We start from the raw sequence: 19,347 nt of genomic DNA, 5'->3' as shown, positions 1-19,347 counted from the left end.
CTCCTGTAGAACTTCCTGATTTCAAAAATATTTTCCCTTCGATACCCGAGATGGCAGAACCAGCTCGTGCTCTTAGAGATTATGCCGCTCCATCGCAAGATGAACCGCATTCAAGTATTGCTCCACCCGCAATCGAAGTAAACAACTTTGAACTAAAACCTTCACTGTTGCAGGCAGTGCAACAGAACCAATTCTCTGGGAATCCTACCGAGGATCCTAACCTTCATTTATCCGTATTTGTCCAATACGCTGATACTGTTAAAGCTAATGGTGTCACTTCAGAGGCAATTCGACTTCGTCTTTTTCCTTTCTCACTAAGAGATAGCGCTAGAAGATGGCTTCAATCTCTTCCTTCCAACTCAGTCACCACATGGAACGAGTTGAAGAAAGTTTTTCTTGCTCGATATTTTCCGCCAAGCAAAACAGCTATGTTAAGAGCCCAAATAAATGGATTTAAACAGAAAGATAACGAGTCTCTTTTCGAAGCATGGGAAAGATACAAAGACATGATGAGACTTTGTCCACACCATGGTTTAGAAGACTGGTTAGTAATTCATACATTCTATAATGGTCTCCTGTACAACACGAGGTTAACAATAAGATGCCGCCGCAGGTGGTGCGCTAATGAACAAACCTTATGCAGACGCTTACCAACTTATCGAAAGCATGGCTCAAAACCACTATCAGTGGGGAACCGAACGAACAATGGTGGAAAAACCTCAAACGGAAACTGGCATGTACGAGATAAGTAACCTTGATCATGTTAATGCAAAAGTGGATGCTCTGGTCCAGAAAATTGAAAGTTTAAATGTATCACCTCCAGCCACAGTAGTTGCCATAACTCAGAATTGCGAAGTCTGTGGAATCCAAGGTCACACTCCTGCAGATTGTCAACTCCTAACAGGAATCCAAGCGGAGCAAGTAAACTATGCTCAAGGAAGCCCCTATTCGCATACCTATAACTCAAATTGGAAGAATCATCCAAATTTTTCATATAAGAGTAATAATGCTCTATGCGCACCTGGACAATCTTCAAATCAAGCCCCAGCTATACCTCCGGGATATCAGAAGCCGACCCCATCCACATCTAACAATAACGCCCCTAGGAAATCCAACTTGGAAATCATGATGGAGAACTTTATAGCTTCTCAACAGCAAACCAATAAAGATTTCTTAAACCAGAATGTACATACTGGCGAACAAATTAAACAACTAGCAAGTAAAGTAGATGCCCTGGCTACTCATAACAAAATGCTGGAAACGCAAATATCACAAGTAGCTCAACAACAAGCGCCTACTGCTGCCCCAACTGGTACATTTCCTGGCCAACCCCAACCTAACCCAAGAAGCCACGCTCATGCAATTATACTGAGAAGTGGAACGGAAGTGGAAGGACCGTCTGACCCAAGGATAGAAAACCAAAACTCTGAAAAGTCAACTGAGGAAAGTGAACCTAAGGAAAAGGCAGAGAGTAATAAGGAAACCGTAGAAAAGAAGGAACCTTATGTACCTCCACCATCTTATAAACCACCTACCCCTTACCCTCAAAGGCTTGTTAAAACCAAAGATGCGGACCAATTTAAAAAATTTGTCGACCTACTAAAACAATTAAACGTCACAATTCCGTTTACAGAAGCTATTACGCAAATGCCCTCATATGCCAAGTTTTTAAAAGAAATTCTTTCTAATAAAAGGAAACTTGAAGATAGCGAAATCGTTACACTTACTGCTGAATGTAGCGCTATAATCCAGAATATGCCTCCTAAACTTAAAGACCCAGGTAGTTTCTCTATACCCTGTCACATAGGAAAATTTGTCATTGACAAAGCCTTATGCGATTTAGGAGCCGGTATTAGTGTTATGCCTTTATCCATATGCAAGAGACTTGAAATGGGAGAATTAAGACCAACTAAAATGTTTGTGCAACTAGCAGATCATTTCGTAAAATATCCTGTAGGAATTCTTGAAAACGTTCCAGTGCGCATAGGTCAATTCTACATTCCAACTGATTTTATAATTATGGATATTAGAGAAGATGAAGTTACACCCATTATACTGGGAAGACCGTTCTTAGCAACCGCCGGTGCAATCATAGACGTAAAACGAGGACGACTCACTTTCGAAGTAGGGGAAGAGAAAATTGAGTTCATCCTTTCCCAATTTTTGAAAGCACCTGCAATAGAAGATACATGTTACTTCATGGATATCATCGATGAATGCATAAAAGAAACGGAGTTAGAAAAAGACAAATCATCTGACTACCTTGTAGAAGACAAACTTAACCAATGTTTAGCAATAACACCGGATCCTACGCAATGCCTTAAGAAACCAACCTTAGACCTGAAAACACTTCCCAAGAATCTGAGATATGAATTCCTAGACTTAGAGCTTGAACGACCAGTGATAGTTAATGCTGACCTAGGAAGACTCGAAACAGAAAAACTCCTGCATATCTTAAGAAAATATCCAGCCGCACTAGGTTACAACATCACCGATCTTAAAGGAATAAGTCCTTCTATTTGTATGCACCGCACCATGTTAGAAGAAGACTATAAAACTTCTAGGGAACACCAGAGAAGACTAAACCCGATCCTAAGTGAGGTAGTGAAGAAGGAAATAACCAAGTTATTAGAGGCAGGTATCATATATCCTATATCTGATAGCAAATGGGTTAGTCCTGTACACGTAGTACTAAAGAAAGGAGGTATAACAGTCATTGAAAATGAAAAAGGAGAAACTATAACCAAACGAATCGAATCGGGATGGAGAATGTGCATTGACTATAGGAAACTAAACAAAGCAACCCGAAAAGATCATTTCCCTTTACCATTCATTGACCAGATGTTAGAACGATTAGCAAAACATTCACATTTCTGCTATCTAGACGGTTACTCAGGTTTCTTTCAAATACCAATTCACCCTGATGACCAAGAAAAGACAACGTTCACGTGCCCTTTTGGTACCTTCGCTTATAGACGAATGCCGTTTGGCTTGTGTAATGCTCCTGCAACTTTCCAAAGATGCATGATGGCAATATTCGCCGATTTTCTAGAAAACATCATGGAAGTATTTATGGATGACTTTTCCGTATGCGGACAAAGCTTTGAAGAATGTCTTGAAAACCTAGAGAAAGTTCTAGAGCGATGTGTAAAAGTAAACCTAGTACTTAATTGGGAAAAATGTCACTTTATGGTACAAGAAGGAATTATTTTAGGACACATCATCTCAAATAGAGGAATCGAAGTAGACAAGGCCAAAATAGAGGTAATCGAAAACCTTCAACCTCCGAAGACTGTGAGAGAAGTACGAAGCTTCTTAGGACATGCCGGTTTTTACCGACGATTCATTAAAGACTTCTCTAAAATAACTAAACCGTTGACCGGATTATTGATGAAAGATGCTGAATTCATATTCGACAATAAATGTTTAGAAGCATTTCAAACGCTTAAACAAGCACTGATCTTCGCACCCGTAATGCAGACACCAGATTGGAATGAACCATTCGAAATAATGTGTGATGCCAGCGATTACGCTGTAGGTGCTGTTTTAGGACAACGAAAAGATAAAAAGCTTCATGTTATATATTACGCAAGTAGAACTCTAGATGAAGCACAAATGAATTACACCACAACCGAGAAAGAACTTCTAGCAGTAGTGTTTGCGCTAGATAAATTTCGTTCTTACTTAGTCGGAGCCAAAATAATCATCTACACTGACCACGCTGCTATCAAATACCTCTTAACTAAAAAGGATGCAAAACCTAGACTCCTAAGGTGGATCCTGTTACTACAAGAGTTCAATTTGGAAATCAAAGACAAGAAAGGAACTGAAAACGTAGTAGCAGATCACCTCTCTAGACTTGAGAACCTTGAACCGGAAAGAACAACAATTAACGATGATTTCTCGTACGATAAGCTTATAGCTACTTTAGAAGAAAATAACGCTGATAGACAGGTAGAAACTACCTTAGCAATATCTGTTACACCGTGGTACGCTGACCTCGTCAATTATTTAGCTGCCGGAATAGTTCCATCTACCTTATCCTACCAACAGAAGAAACGATTCTTCTACGATATAAAACATTATTACTGGGATGACCCCTTACTTTTTAAAAGAGGTCCCGATGGTATTTTCGGTCGGTGTATACCCGAAGAAGAGGTAGAAAGTATAATCCAACATTGTCACTCCGCTCCTTATGATGGACACGCAAGTACATCCAAGACCTGCTCTAAAATCCTACAAGCCGGTTTTTATTGGCCAAGTATATGGAAGGATGTACATGCAACTATTAAGAAATGTGACAGATGTCAACGCACAGGAAACATATCTAGACGCGACGAGATGCCACAAAAGGGCGTTTTGGAAGTCGAGATTTTCGACGTGTGGGGGATAGACTTCATGGGACCTTTTCCATCCTCTTTCGGCAACAAATACATATTCATGGCAGTTGACTACGTATCAAAATGGATTGAAGCTATAGCTTCTCCAACAAACGACACACGAGTAGTAACTAGACTCTTTAAGAATATAATATTTCCAAGGTTTGGTGTCCCAAGAATAGTTGTCAGTGATGGTGGATCGCATTTCATATCCAAAGTACTCGAAAAACTACTGCTTAAGTATGGCGTAAGACATAGAGTAGCGACACCTTACCACCCTCAAACCAGTGGGCAAGTGGAAGTATCTAACAGAGAAATCAAACAGATACTAGAAAAAACAGTCGCCACTTCAAGGAAAGACTGGTCATTGAAATTACCAGAAGCTTTATGGGCATACCGAACTGCTTACAAAACACCCATAGGGACAACCCCATTTAAGCTAATTTATGGAAAATCCTGTCACCTCCCGGTAGAATTAGAACATAAAGCCTATTGGGCTATTAAAAATCTAAATTTAAACTATAAAGCCGCCAGTGAAAAGAGAATCCTTGATATAAGCGAATTAGAGGAACTCAGAAGAGACGCTTACGAAAATGCCAGAATCTACAAAGAAAGAACAAAACAATGGCATGACAAGCGCATATCAAGGAAAATCTTCAAACAAGGCGATACAGTCCTTTTATTTAACTCCAGACAAAAGTTATTTCCGGGAAAACTACGATCTAGATGGTCAGGGCCTTTTCAAATCACTAATGTTTTTCCCAGTGGAGCAGTAGAAATTAAAGGTAAATCTATGGAACCATTTACCGTAAACGGGCAACGTCTAAAACATTATCACTATGCAGAAAACAATGAAGATTCGCAAGTCTTGCACTTAGACGAAATGCCTCCAGAAATCATAGATTATAATTGATTGTTTTTATGTCGAGCTTGCGACATTAAACAAAGCGCTTAGTGGGAGACAATCCACAAATTATTTTATTATTCTATTATTATTATTTTTCTATTTCTTCCTTAATTATTCTTTTAATTTCTGTTTAGTATTCATTCTTAATTTATTTTAATTTATTAAAAACTTTTCTCTTCTTTCGGCATTTGGCCAAATCCTGACTAAAACTATTGTTTTTCTTTTCTCTAGCTAACACTAACCTGATGGGACATATTGATCGTATGGGTATCAAATTCAGAGGAACAACTCAGAAACAAAAGTTTGAGGAACTAGCCACGAGAGAGATGCTACCTAGCCTGTATGCTGATGACTGGGCAATGACTGCCCTTGGACTAAGACAAAGTGTCCTGTATTTGCTGAATCAGATAGGGTGGGAAACCGCTCCTATCCGTAGACAGTTTGTCACTTACCGGAGACTGACTCTAGAATTCCTTAGTTCTCTGATCTATCTACCCAGCCATGGAAAAGGAATAAGCAGAGGTTTTATACAGTTCAGAATGTTTAACATGGAGTACCAATTTAATATTCAAGATTTTACCAACCTTTTAGGCTTCCCTACATCCTTTGACACATTCACAGTGAGCCAAGAGGAACTTTTCGAATATAGAGAACTTGAACACTTTTGGGGTAACTTGACTGGAAATGACGATCCCGAGGAACATGAGTTTCTCTCTGAAAACATACATAACCCGGCCTTTCGCTATTTCCATAAGATCCTGACCCACACCTTATTTGGGAAGAAGCCAAACAGTACCACAGTTTCACGTGATGAACTCTTCATCATATTTTGTGCTTCCTAGAACCGTCCAGTAAACGGTGCCACTTTTATGTTAGCAAATTTGGACCACCTTATCCAAGATGAGCGAGCACCAATCCGAATAGGCGGTTTGATAACTATGATAGGTAATGCTATTGGATTACGTCAGCATATACTTGACTTAAGCCCTTTTTGTGGCATTACTACTATGAGTATACCCTTCCTCTTCAACACTTTGTTTATAGCAAACCTAGGGTCTGATGAGTTTGAGCTTATTATTGATAACCAAGTTCTTTGCGTATTCACCATGCCCGATCCTAGGACTAGTGTTCACAACCGCAATAACTGGCTCTACAATCTGAACGAAACCACCTCTCCTGCTAGATCCACTGAATCCATCCAGGACTATGAGATTTGTGATGACTATGAGACTTATGATGACCAGATTCCTTATGCTGAATCAGATCCTCAGACACCATTTGGATATTATGATATTGATCCTCCTCCTCAACCTGCTCAGACCGAAGAATCGGCAATACCCGACCTTAGACATCATATGCCCGGAACTGATTATAACACTGCCATGGAAGCTTTGATGTCAGAACAAGATGCCCTCAGAGAAGAGTTCACTAGCTTGAGGCACGAATTTCTGGGATACATGAACAATATGACAAACCAGTTTCATGAGTTACTATACCGTGTTAACTCCTTTGCTCCTCCGGCCAGAGATCGTGCAGATGGATATAATTTATTTGTTTTTCTTAGTTATTTAGTCTTAAGCTAGATTAATTCGTTAATGTTATTTCAAATTATATTCGTATTTGTTTCTCTTTCACACTTTTTGTTTTTCTCCATTGTTACATTATGATTATTTTATTGAAGCTATTTATTCATTTTATTACGTAATATCTATTATGCTCTCTACTATTGCTGCCTACATGACTTATTAAAGAACAATATATATATGCATCATTGTGCAAAGTAGAATGACGTGCAGGAAAATTAAATAGCAAAATAAAATAATCAAAAGCAAAACAAAACAAAAAAATAATAAAAATAAATTACCAAGTTATTCTGAAGAACGCTAGCTGAAGCCATGCCAAAAAAGACTGTGTGACGAGCGTCACACAATCTATGACGGACGGCATGCCAAGTACCTGTTACGACCGTCACGCCCCTGTGACGAGCGTAACACCTTTCTGACTAGGTGAACGTTACAGTGCCGTTGGAGACGAACGTTATACCCTTTTACTTTTTACCTTCCCCATTTATTCCCATTAACCCACACTTATTCACTTTTCAACCACCTCCTTTCCAACTTCCAAATTCTTTTCCTATAAATACCCATCAAAACCCACCTCCATTCACCACAAACCACTCTCTAATATCAAATACATTTCTTTCTTTCCTTTACCACTCCTTTAAATTCACTCATCAGTATGGCGGGAAATCAGAATTTCGGAAATATCATCTTCCGATCCGGAGATGAAAACTATCAAAGGGAGCAATTCAAGCGCTTTCAACAGCGAGGCGTCATCTCTACCAGGTATCCTGATTCAACTTGTTTACAACAATTAGGATTACTTCAAGGTATCGAGTGGATGCTCTGCCTTGCCGATCTAACCTTTCTATGTACACATAATCAAACCACCTACCCCTCCCTAACCTTAGAATTCTTAAGCTCATACGCGTACAACACTCCAGCCGGTGAGGACGAATTCTTAACCGGTACCGCAACCTTCCGTATGTTCAACACTGAGTACTCCTTAACCCAAAACCAATTGAGTACCATGCTACAATTTCCCACAGAAGGTCATGTCTACCCCAAAATCCCTCCAAACCTAAACTGGAGCACAGTTGCTGCTTTCGAACTCTTTAGGAAAATATCCGGAGTAGATGCCAACAATTGGGAAGAGCTCCTCGTTTCCCATATACATAACCCAACTATACGGTACTTTATCCGTATCCTACAAAACACCGTTTTTGGAAGACCGAGCAACAGCAAGGTCAACGCAAAGGAACTCTTCTTCCTCGAATGCGTCTTCGAACCACAGGCTAAGGTAAACGCCGCCTCCTTCCTATTTCATCATATCCGCACCTTATGTGCTAGAGGCCGTCAACCTTTTGTAATTGGTGGATTAATAACCACCATAGCACTTGGCTTAAACCTAGGGGACCGACTCCAAACTTTAGAATCTTTACCTCCCCTATTTATGGATATAAGCTACTGTCGGTCCAGCTGCCTAATAAATAACCGAATAGGCGGAAAATATTACCTTATGGTGAATAACCAGGCCGTCCCAAGCGTTGTTCTCCCCAACATTTCCCTAACCGTTGTCACCAATCCCAACCGCCACCTCTATGATCTGAATGCTCTCGAAGCTACCGAGCCTTCGCATACAAACCCGCCTGTAGACGAGTTTGAAGAAATGGAGCAAGGTGATAACGCTCCTGAACAACAATCAGTCCCCCTCAACCCTTCCGATACTGCAGCTGGCCCATCCTCCCGACGTCGTCGACGAAGAAGGCCTGCAACCAACGACGACATCATGGATGCCATTGATGGTATGCAAGCACAGAATCTCGAAATGATGCAAATGATGCGCCAAATGCAACAACAGCAGGCAGAGAGGAATAACATAACCGATCAGCGGTTCACTGAGTTGTTTAGCAGGTTCGACAACTTAGACTTACGTCAGCGATCACCAGGCCCAAGAACAAGAGGCGGAAGGCAACCTTAACTTTTCTTTTCCCTTCCTTTTTGTATTTCATTTTGTTTCCTTAAAACATTGGGGACAATGTTTAATTTAAGTATGGGGGGGAAAACCATGTTCTTTCTATCCTCCACTTTCCTTTTCAAGTATGTACTTTTCCTTTCATTGTTATTTCCCTTTCTTATATAAAATAATAATAATAATAATAATAATAATAATAATAATATAGATTTATTTTAAGTTAAGTCCCTAGCGTGAAAAACTTTCTATTATCTATTTCCCCTCAAATTTTCATGAGCCATAACAGAAATTCAACACACCCGATAAGTATAAAGGTTGCTTATTTTATAAAACTTGAGTGAAATCAAAAACAAAAATTATTACCATAACAACGCTCTGAGAACCTCAACACATTAGATCAGGATAAGCACCTATTATACCAAGTCCATGGACTTTTAACCTGATAGTAACCCCAAGTAGTTTATACGAGAAGTCAGCACCATCTTAATAGCAAACTACGTGGAGAGCCGATGAATATAAGTGAATGATTCCCAAAGTAACATAAAAAATATATATCAGGAAATGCACTAATTAAGTTAGGTGATCCTTACCAGATCATTTAATCTAAAGGTTGCAGATCATACAAAAGCATAATACGAGAGATCCATTATGAGTTGGTTCAGTAGGTATCTGGTACTGAACTTGGTAGGGCGGACTACGGTCCGATCCCCCGCAATTTGCAATGGACTGAATAACGAAGTTATCCGACTTATGTACCAGAACTTCTAGCTAAAAGGGGATCAAAATCACTAACCGGTTACTCCACTATGTGCGCGAAAAGATAAAGGGCTTAATGTGATTTCGCTAGAATGAAAACGGGTGAAATAAGAGTAAAGGAACTAGGGCAGCTATAATGGCATTACTTGAACTGGTTTGCATGAGGTGAGGTTATCTGAGGTTGTGACGGTGGTTGTCGATGTCAAGATTAAACTCAAGTCACTTCTAAACAAAGTTTACATGCAACCTAATACGAATTGATGCGTGTTTTGAAATTTCATCTGGCTAAAATTTTTAAGTTCTATACCGTATTTTGCTTGAGGACAAGCAAAGATCTAAGTATGGGGGAGTTTGATAACATGAAATTATATCACATTTTAGGACTTAATTCAATTAAATTATATTATTATTTACTTTAATTTATTTCATTTTATCAGATATTACGCGGTATTTCCTTTCTATTTATCTCAGGGATCTATTTGAAGCAGAAGTAAAAAAAGGAAGAAAAGGAGGTGCAAAAAGAAGTTTTTGGAAACAAATAGCAAAAGTCAAGCCCAGCCCAAAGAAGGCACAGGCGTTGTGCCTGTGACGAACGTCACAGAGGTTGTGACGAGCGTCACGCTATATGCACTTGTGTGACGAGCGTCACACCATGTGTGACGGACGTCACACCATTCCCCTATATTTGAGGCACAAGGAACGCTTCAGAGACGTTGAGAGAGAGTTGAGCCCTATTTCCACGCCCAACTATTCTGCACGTTGAATTGAAGACTTTTGACGCGGAAGGCAGTTGCAGGAGGTAGCATATAAATAGTAGCTTTTTGGAAAGCTGAGGGTTCCACGCTTTTTCTAGATTTTTGCCGTTTTCGCATTTTTCTTCTTCCAGCAGCTTAGGCATATTTTTATAGTATTACTTTTACAAATTTCTATATTGTTTTCTTTTACAATTCTATTTTCTTTTCTAGCTCTTAATTAATTTTTCGCACAATAGTCTCTACATCGGAAACTATTGTGTACCTTTTACCGGATCTAACCTTACGTTAGAATCTAGTTTTTTTATTCCTTCGTTTTATTTTTCTGCCTGATTGAAGAACTCAAGAACAAATCCAACCGGTCTGTGGTGGAGTGTTCAAGACTGCTATTTAATTATTCAGGTTCTTTATTTATTTGTTGAATTTATATATGCTTGTTTTTATTATTAATTTTTGCTGCTTGCCTGTGATGAATCTGTTTATGCATGTTATTTATTTAAGTCTGTTTATCATGTCTGGCTGATTTATTTAGGTATCGGTATGTAAAGTAAGCGGAATGAAGGAATCAAAACTAAGTTGGTTTAATTAAGTTTAAAATTAAAATCACTCTTTTTACGGTCTCAATTTACAGGTTTAATAACAAAGTTTTTGTACGAAAGTAAAAGATATAAAGAAGTTAAAATCAACAGAGCGAGAGTTTGAGGTTTTGACTGGACAGTGTAAATTGGACATTAATTCTAGATCAGGGCGAGAGCAAATTTTTAGAGTTAATTAAATTCTAACCTTTTTCAAAAAGTATTTTTAAAGATTGAATGTGAGGGCGAGAGTTAAGCATTTGAATTTAATTATATAACCTAAGTCAACAGAGCGAGAGTTTGAGATAAGGATGTTTAAACGATTAGTGTTTTCTTAAAAAGAGTTTCTACGGATTCTACTGTTTTCAAAAAGTGGTTTTTGACTTAACTATAAGTGACAGCTACGTTAATATAAAATCATAGTTTATTCAACAGAGCGAGAGTTTGAGATAAAACTTTTAACCAATAGCGTCAACTGAAAAGATTTACTTTAAAACCAAGAAACCAATAAAGAATTGATTCCCTAATTACGACGAATTACATACCGATATCCGCTTATTAGATATTTATTTTAGATCTTATTTTAGTTTTAACGTTTCCCCCAAACAATCAAAATATCATCTGCCTTAGCTTTACGAAGTAATCTTAGATAACGGTATATCGATTCATAAGTCCCTGTGGGATCGATATCTTTTAAAACTACGCGATAGAACTGTGCACTTGCAGTTTGTACCCCAATTCGACTCATAAAGTCGAGCGAGCAATCATAGAAACTTTCAAATCTTAGAGTTGTTGGCTGAATGAATCTTTCTTGTGAGGATTCAATCATGGTGAAAGAGTGAGAAATAAGCCGGGTTCAAGAATGATATTGAAAAGTAGGGGCAATCACGCAAGAGGGAGAAAATAATCGGTTGTTACAAATGAAACAACTCATGTTTTCAGTTAAACGGGATCAAGATCCCAACCAGAGTGATGATACCACTTGATGGATCAGAATGCTATATTCCCATTCATATGCTATATACCAATTATTACTTATACAAGTAGATATAAAGTAGGAATCATTACTTGAGAAACAAGTAATGTTGAAACTAACTCTTAACTAACTAACCATTCATTAAGAAGAATATAGAAACATAATTGTATTAAACCTTTGATTGATTATACTAATAAACACTTAATTCATGCAATACTAATATTTAACGCTTGTGTCACAAATCACTTACCTTGCACCTAAGTACCCTTATGTCATTATATAAGTAGTATACATTGACCAACATGTAGAAGAAGAAAAACAAAGTGATTGAATATGAGTGGCAGTGGAAAAAAGATCAAACAAGTAGATAATTGTGGTGTAATTAGGCACTATGGCACTAACTTTCATACATTCATATTATAAATGATTACACTTCTGACTCAACAGAAACTAAATTCCCATTTTGGTAGGCTCAGCAACAATGGCGGAGAATTGTAATGATCCTAACAAATCCACACGTCCTTATTCTCGTCCTCTCTCAATCCACACACCATTTTTTCAACTCCATCTGTTAAACACACAAATCATGGCAACAGTGCATGAACCAAAAAAACCACACATTATGGTTGTGGTTTTACATTGCCAGAACATGAACAAACGCTGAAAACAAAAATACAACAACAGTACCTAGTTTATGCCACTTTGCTGTAAAGTTGTGTAACACAAAAATAGCGTTGACTCAATAATCGTGATTGTTTCACGGTTTATCTTCACTTTTTCATGCTCTCATCAATCAAAGTTATGTCTTTTACTCTCTCTCTTCTTTATCTCTCTGTTTTGTATTCATTGCTTTCATGGGTCTATTTAATTTTTCTCTCTAACCAAAAGGGTCATTTTATTTTTCTCAATTTGGTTACGTTGTTTCTTCTCACCACCAAGCTATCTCTTTTCTTTCACAACACGGTATCTTTTGTTTTGTCTTGAACTTCTCAATTGTCCCATGTTCATACTTTCTGTGTTTTTTGCTTCTGATTTTTAAGCCAACCCTTTATGTGTTTGTTGATTTGCCTATGAGAAAATGACATTGGATTTAAGTTTCAACTCAAAAAATCTGTTTTTAAACTTTTATATGATTCTATTGTTTAGCCTTGGAATATTCCTTGTAAGTTCTGTCAATGAAGAGGTTTCAATTCTTTTGAAGTTCAAAACTTCTCTTTTAGACTCAAATGATAATCTTGTTAACTGGAATCCTTCTGATTTAACTCCATGCAATTGGACTGGTGTGTATTGTACTGATTCAATAGTAACTTCTGTTACACTTCACAACCTTAATCTCTCTGGTAATTTGTCTCCTACAATCTGTAACCTTCCATGGTTAATTGAGTTGAATGTGTCTAAAAACTTTATCTCTGGTCCAATTCCTGAAGCTTTTTTTGTTAACTGTGATAAACTCGAGGTTTTAGACCTTTGTACAAATAGGTTTCATGGACCATTTCTGACCCTTGTTTGGAAAATCAAAACACTTAGAAAGCTTTACCTTTGTGAAAACTATATGTATGGTGAAATTCCTGAAGATATTGGTGGACTAACATCACTTGAAGAGTTAGTGATTTATAGCAACAACTTAACAGGAAGCATTCCTGCGTCGATAAGTAAGTTGAAGAAGCTTAGAGTTATAAGAGCGGGTTTGAATGGTCTCTCAGGAAAATTACCTTCAGAAATCAGTGAATGTGAAAGCTTAGAGACATTAGGGTTAGCACAGAATCAGTTAATAGGTTCTATTCCAAAGGAGCTTCAAAAGCTTCAGAATCTTACGAATTTGATTCTATGGCAAAACTCTTTCTCCGGTGAGCTTCCTCTTGAGATTGGAAACATTAGTAGCCTAGAATTAATCGCTTTGCATCAAAATTCATTGATTGGTGGTATCCCGAACGATATTGGAAGGCTATCGCGGTTGAAGAGATTGTACATGTACACAAACCAGTTGAATGGTACAATTTCAGCTGAGTTAGGAAATTGTACTAATGCTATTGAGATTGACCTATCTGAAAACCATTTGATTGGTATCATCCCAAAAGAGTTAGGTCAAATCTCTAATCTTAGCTTGCTTCACTTATTTGAAAACAATTTGCAAGGTCATATTCCAAAGGAGCTTGGAAATTTGAGGCTGCTGAGAAATTTAGATCTGTCGTTGAACAACTTAACAGGTATAATTCCATTGGAGTTTCAAAATCTGGAACTCATGGAAGATTTGCAGCTATTTGATAATCAACTTGAAGGTGTAATTCCACCTCATCTTGGAGCTGTTAGGAACCTTACTATTCTTGATATATCTTCAAATAATCTTGTCGGTATGATACCGATTCATCTTTGTGAATATCAGAAACTTCAATTCCTTAGCCTTGGATCAAATAGGCTCTTTGGTAATATTCCTTATAGCTTGAAAATCTGCAAGTCGCTTGTGCAGTTAATGCTAGGGGATAATCTTTTGACAGGAAGCTTACCTGTTGAATTGTATGAACTTCATAATCTTACTGCGCTCGAGCTTCATCAGAACCGATTCTCTGGACTAATTAGCCCTGGAATTGGTCAGGTTAAAAATTTAGAGAGGCTGCACTTGTCAGATAACTATTTTTCTGGTTATCTACCTTCTGAGATTGGAAATCTGACTCAACTTGTCACATTCAATGTTTCGTCGAATCATTTTGGTGGAAGTATTCCAGACGAGTTAGGAAACTGTGTGAGGTTGCAGAGGCTTGATCTTAGCAGGAACAAGTTTACTGGTATGCTTCCAAATTCAATTGGAAATCTTGTGAATTTGGAGCTACTAAAAATTTCTGATAATATGCTCTTTGGAGAAATACCAGGCGCTTTGGGAGACCTTATTCGGCTTACCGATTTGGAACTTGGCGGTAATCGGTTTTCAGGAAGGATCCCTTTTCCTTTTGGAAGACTTTCTGCTCTTCAGATAGCGCTTAACTTGAGTCACAACAATCTTTCTGATACAATTCCTGATAGCTTAGGGAGCTTGCAAATGCTAGAATCGCTTTACTTAAATGATAATCAACTTGTCGGGGAAATTCCTTCATCAATTGGTGACTTGCTTAGTCTTTTAGTATGCAATGTATCTAACAATAAGCTGATTGGAACTGTTCCAGACACGACAACATTTAGAAAGATGGATTTCACGAACTTTGCAGGGAACAATGGTTTGTGCCGTGTAGGTACTAATCACTGTCATCCATCTCTAGCTTCATCTCATTGTGAAAAGCCGACGAAAGACGGTTTGTCGAGGGAAAAGATAGTGAGCATTGTTTCTGGTGTGGTTGGTTTTGTTTCTCTTATTTTCATTGTTTGTATATGTTGGACTATGATGAAGCGCCGCCGCAGCGATTCCTTTGTTTCAATTGAAGAACAAACAAAGCCTCATGTTCTAGATGATAACTATTACTTTCCGAAAGAAGGCTTCACTTACAATGATCTCTTGGAAGCTACTGGAAATTTTTCAGAAGGTGAAGTTATAGGAAGAGGAGCTTGTGGAACTGTCTACAAAGCTATTATGGATGATGGTGAAGTTATTGCTGTCAAGAAGCTGAATGCACGTGGCGGAGAAGCAGGAAATGTCGAACGGAGCTTCATTGCCGAGATTTCAACTCTTGGAAAGATTAGGCACAGGAACATTGTAAAGCTGCATGGATTTTGTTTTCACGAGGATTCTAATCTTCTATTGTATGAATACATGGAAAATGGAAGCCTCGGAGAAAAACTTCATTCAAGTTCAAAAACATGTTCATTGGATTGGAATGTTAGATATAAAATAGCTCTAGGAGCAGCAGAAGGTTTATGCTATCTTCACTATGATTGTAAACCTCAAATCATTCATCGCGATATTAAGTCAAACAACATTTTGCTTGATCAAAGTTTTCAGGCCCATGTTGGAGACTTTGGATTGGCAAAATTGATTGATTTTTCATTCTCGAAATCTATGTCTTCTGTGGCTGGATCATATGGATACATTGCCCCAGGTATGAATAAGTTCAGTACAAAGGTACTACAACAATTATAGTTTTACTTGTTATAATAATTAAGTCTCATTTTTCATCTTTTGCTATATAATTTACTTTCTTATGTTCATTTTTAGAAAATGAGCTGAAAAGAAAATAGCTTAATAGAAAGCCTAGTAAGAGATAGTATCAAAAGAAAACTGATTCGAAAAATGCAAATAAAGAAAAAAAATTGATCACTTAGTTCGGCCAGTTGTTTGTGCCTATGTGTCTAGTTACAAAGCATGGCAACCACTTGTGGCCGTATTTGCCTGCATTTTCCCACTATATCAAGGTTGTAAGTGCAGCTGCGATTGCAATGCAGAACGATGATCGAGTCCTTTTAATCGATGTGCTTTTCTAATTGTTGCTCGATTTATATATATTTTCAGAATATGCTTACACCATGAAGGTGACTGAGAAATGTGACATATATAGTTTTGGGGTAGTTTTGCTGGAACTAGTTACTGGGAGGTCACCCGTTCAACCATTGGAACAAGGCGGTGATTTAGTGAATTGGGTGAGAAGATCAATTCAAGCATCCACACCTACATCTGAGTTATTTGACAAGAGATTGAATCTGGATGAACAAAGAACCATTGAAGAAATGTCTCTTATTCTAAAAATTGCACTGTTTTGCACAAGTACCTCTCCACTTAATAGGCCTACGATGCGAGAGGTTATTGCAATGTTGATCGATGCCAGGGAATATGTCAACCAATCACCAACCTCTCCTTCGTCTGAAACTCCACTTGATGAAGAAAAAAGTTCTTCTTCCAAAGGTTAGAATGCTCAAATGTTCAATAATAGTTTTCTGTTACTAATTCCGTCTCAAAATGTAGAAAACATATTGACCTGTCATAGTTTATGCATGCAGATGATGGTGTCAAGTTGTGAATTACAAGCTTTCCAATTTCCTCAAAGAAGATTTGGGTACTTCATCATTTCCACATGTTTGAATCTTGACAAATGATGTCCCATAGCTCAATTGAATAAATAACTTTAGCTTAAAGAAAGTCACAAATGCAATGGATTAACACAATCAAATGTTCTTCATGTGCAAGCTCATTTATTGAGTTGTTTGACAAGTTTTAATCCAAAGGATGTCAAAAAAAATCTAATGTCGTGTATTTGTGATGGTTCTATTAACATAGCAAAACTCTTGTCCATGCAGGTATTCTTTGTTTCATGCATATGATGGCGAGTTCAGCACACACAATCTCTCCACCTCTTTGAACCTTAAATTAATGATGACTATCTTTGTTTATTATACACAAGGCGATATATAAATTATATAGAATATACTTTTTGATACACTTGTAACTAGTAAGTGTCTTTGCTATCCTCAAGGTTTTAAAAAAGGGTCTTGGTCGTGATGCAGTCGCATAAAGACTTTTGCGATTTTGGTCAGTACAGGTGTTGCGATATTGATTATGATCGTCGCGGTGTGAATTAATCACAATTTGTTCTTTAACATAAAAATGGTGATTAAGAGTATCAAAAATGCCAATAACGTTTTGTCATTTTCGCGGTCGCAAACAGTTTTTTTAAAAACCTTAGTTATGTTACAAAAGATATAAACTTAGAGTTCGTGGAAATATTAGAAAATGAAAAATTTTCGAATTGGATAAAAATAAATTGTCGAGGTGAATTGGATAAAAATAAAAATTGTTGAATTGTCGAAGTGATAAGTAATAATAGATCAATAAATTACTTTACACTCTTATTCGTTGAGTCATCAATCTTGAGGTCAATTTTTATGGAGCAATTTTATTTTAGGATCCTTCTTCGAGTAACACATCTTGTAAGAGACACATCACGTATTTATCCAAACTTTTAAGATAGTAGGTGTTTGAATTCTGTCACTTATAAATATTCAAGTCTTCACTTTTCTGATCAACGTGAGACTTTCCCACACTTGTTTCTCAACACTTCAAACTCACACTTGTTTACACTTGTTTTTTTAACACTCCCCCTCAAATGTGAGGGTATTAGCAATGTTCCCCCTCAAGTAGGATCTCTTTTATCCACATACACTTTGTACCGCCGTTGACAATTTTTTCAATGGGACATGCCTCATACCCACCAATATGTGGGGAGGATTTTCGATATAAGGAAGTCGGTCCTCACTCGAACCAAAGTCTTCTGATACCACTTTTAGGTCATCAATCTTGGAGGTCAACATGAATGAACAATTTTATTTTGCGGCCTTTATTTGAGCAACACGCCTTGTGAGAGACACACTATATATTTATTCAAAATTTTAAAATAATTGATGTGTGAGTTCTCTCACTTATAAATATTAAATCTCCACTTTTTTAATCAATGTAAGATTTTTCAACACTTATATTTCAATACTTCAAACTCACATTTGTTCACACTTATTTTTTCCAACATTATTGACCTCACTCTAAATTTTTAATGAAAATGAGTTTAACTTACCGATCATTCTCCAATTTGCATGCCCCAAATTGTTTATGTCAAACTCATTTCTCTTTATTCTCATATGGAAGAGTACTTCATGTTTTTCTAATTAAGATAGATTAGTTTTATCAATGCTATCTTATTCTTTGCAATGAAAACTAGAGTCATCATGCTGAATAATAGCTTGAAATGTATTATGATCGAAGACATTATAACCATTATCACTTACTTAACTTATATATGATATATTTTTCCTTAACCCTTTAACCAATAAAATATTTTAGAACACCTTTACTATAGTAACATAACTAGCAAATGTCTTTTATATTTTTCTCCAAACACAAACCCAAATCCATTATCTTTGAGTCATACATCTTGAAACATATATTTTTCTTTTGTCATGTAATGTTGGACTATCAAATCTAGACGGTGGGGTGAGTAAAGAGACGATTTTGCAAAGCATAAGCAATTTTTTAGAACTATATCAAATACTACATGTCTTTTGATGAATACAATCACAACCCGCTTAAATGAATGCATACAACATACTTGAAAACAACCACCAACACACACAAACTAGCGCTTATAAGATGAATGAATTCATTGTTGAATCGTAAATGAAATTATTTTTTTAATTGTATTTTAAAATCTCTCAAATATCTTGGAGCTAATGTGCAGGAATACTCAGGATAATTCGACCCATTTCGAATTTACACAAGATAAATAAAAATTCGAATGTAGGAAAAATGAAATCTGAAATTTGTAGTGAATAGGTTGTACTTTTGTTATGTGTTTTTCTTAATTCGGAATGATCATTTTATAGGTTAAGCAGTGTTGTTTCACAATGTTGCGACCTTGATGAAATACACTCTTTTAACAACATTTTTTTACTAAGTGTTGCAACCTTTTGTCAACTGCAACACTTCACAGACGTTGCCTATTTGCTTGATGACTTCTCGGCAAGTATACAGATAATGTCAACTAATAAAAATATGTGCAAT

At 37.1% G+C, this 19,347-nt stretch overlaps 1 protein-coding gene and 1 non-coding gene across 2 annotated transcripts; one reads left to right on the top strand and one right to left on the bottom strand.

The window, feature by feature from the left end:
- Nucleotides 1-428: 428 nt before the first annotated feature.
- LOC127116097 (small nucleolar RNA R71) lies at nucleotides 429-535 on the bottom strand. The gene has a single exon (XR_007801081.1). It is a non-coding gene; the product is annotated as a small nucleolar RNA R71 (small nucleolar RNA).
- Nucleotides 536-12,214: 11,679 nt separating this feature from the next.
- On the top strand, nucleotides 12,215-17,091 carry LOC127121470 (leucine-rich repeat receptor-like serine/threonine-protein kinase At1g17230). The gene is made up of 3 exons (XM_051051989.1): nucleotides 12,215-15,904; nucleotides 16,315-16,704; nucleotides 16,800-17,091. Exons 1-3 carry the CDS (start codon nucleotides 12,958-12,960, stop codon nucleotides 16,817-16,819), a joined length of 3,357 nt encoding a protein of 1,118 aa, XP_050907946.1. The 5' UTR covers nucleotides 12,215-12,957; the 3' UTR covers nucleotides 16,820-17,091.
- The last annotated feature ends 2,256 nt before the right edge of the window (nucleotides 17,092-19,347 follow it).

Source organism: Lathyrus oleraceus, chromosome 1, assembly GCF_024323335.1.
Source record: "Lathyrus oleraceus cultivar Zhongwan6 chromosome 1, CAAS_Psat_ZW6_1.0, whole genome shotgun sequence".
Taxonomy (NCBI): domain Eukaryota; kingdom Viridiplantae; phylum Streptophyta; class Magnoliopsida; order Fabales; family Fabaceae; genus Lathyrus; species Lathyrus oleraceus.
This window is presented reverse-complemented; position numbering and strand designations above follow the sequence as displayed.

Bases quoted from the DNA above. Each gene is read 5' to 3' on its own strand.
- LOC127121470 (XM_051051989.1), top strand. From the start codon at position 12,958: ATGACATTGGATTTAAGTTTCAACTCAAAAAATCTGTTTTTAAACTTT. The intron at 15,905-16,314 runs GTATGAATAAGT...ATATATTTTCAG, and splicing joins ATATGGATACATTGCCCCAG to AATATGCTTACACCATGAAG. The intron at 16,705-16,799 runs GTTAGAATGCTC...TTATGCATGCAG, and splicing joins AAAAAGTTCTTCTTCCAAAG to ATGATGGTGTCAAGTTGTGA.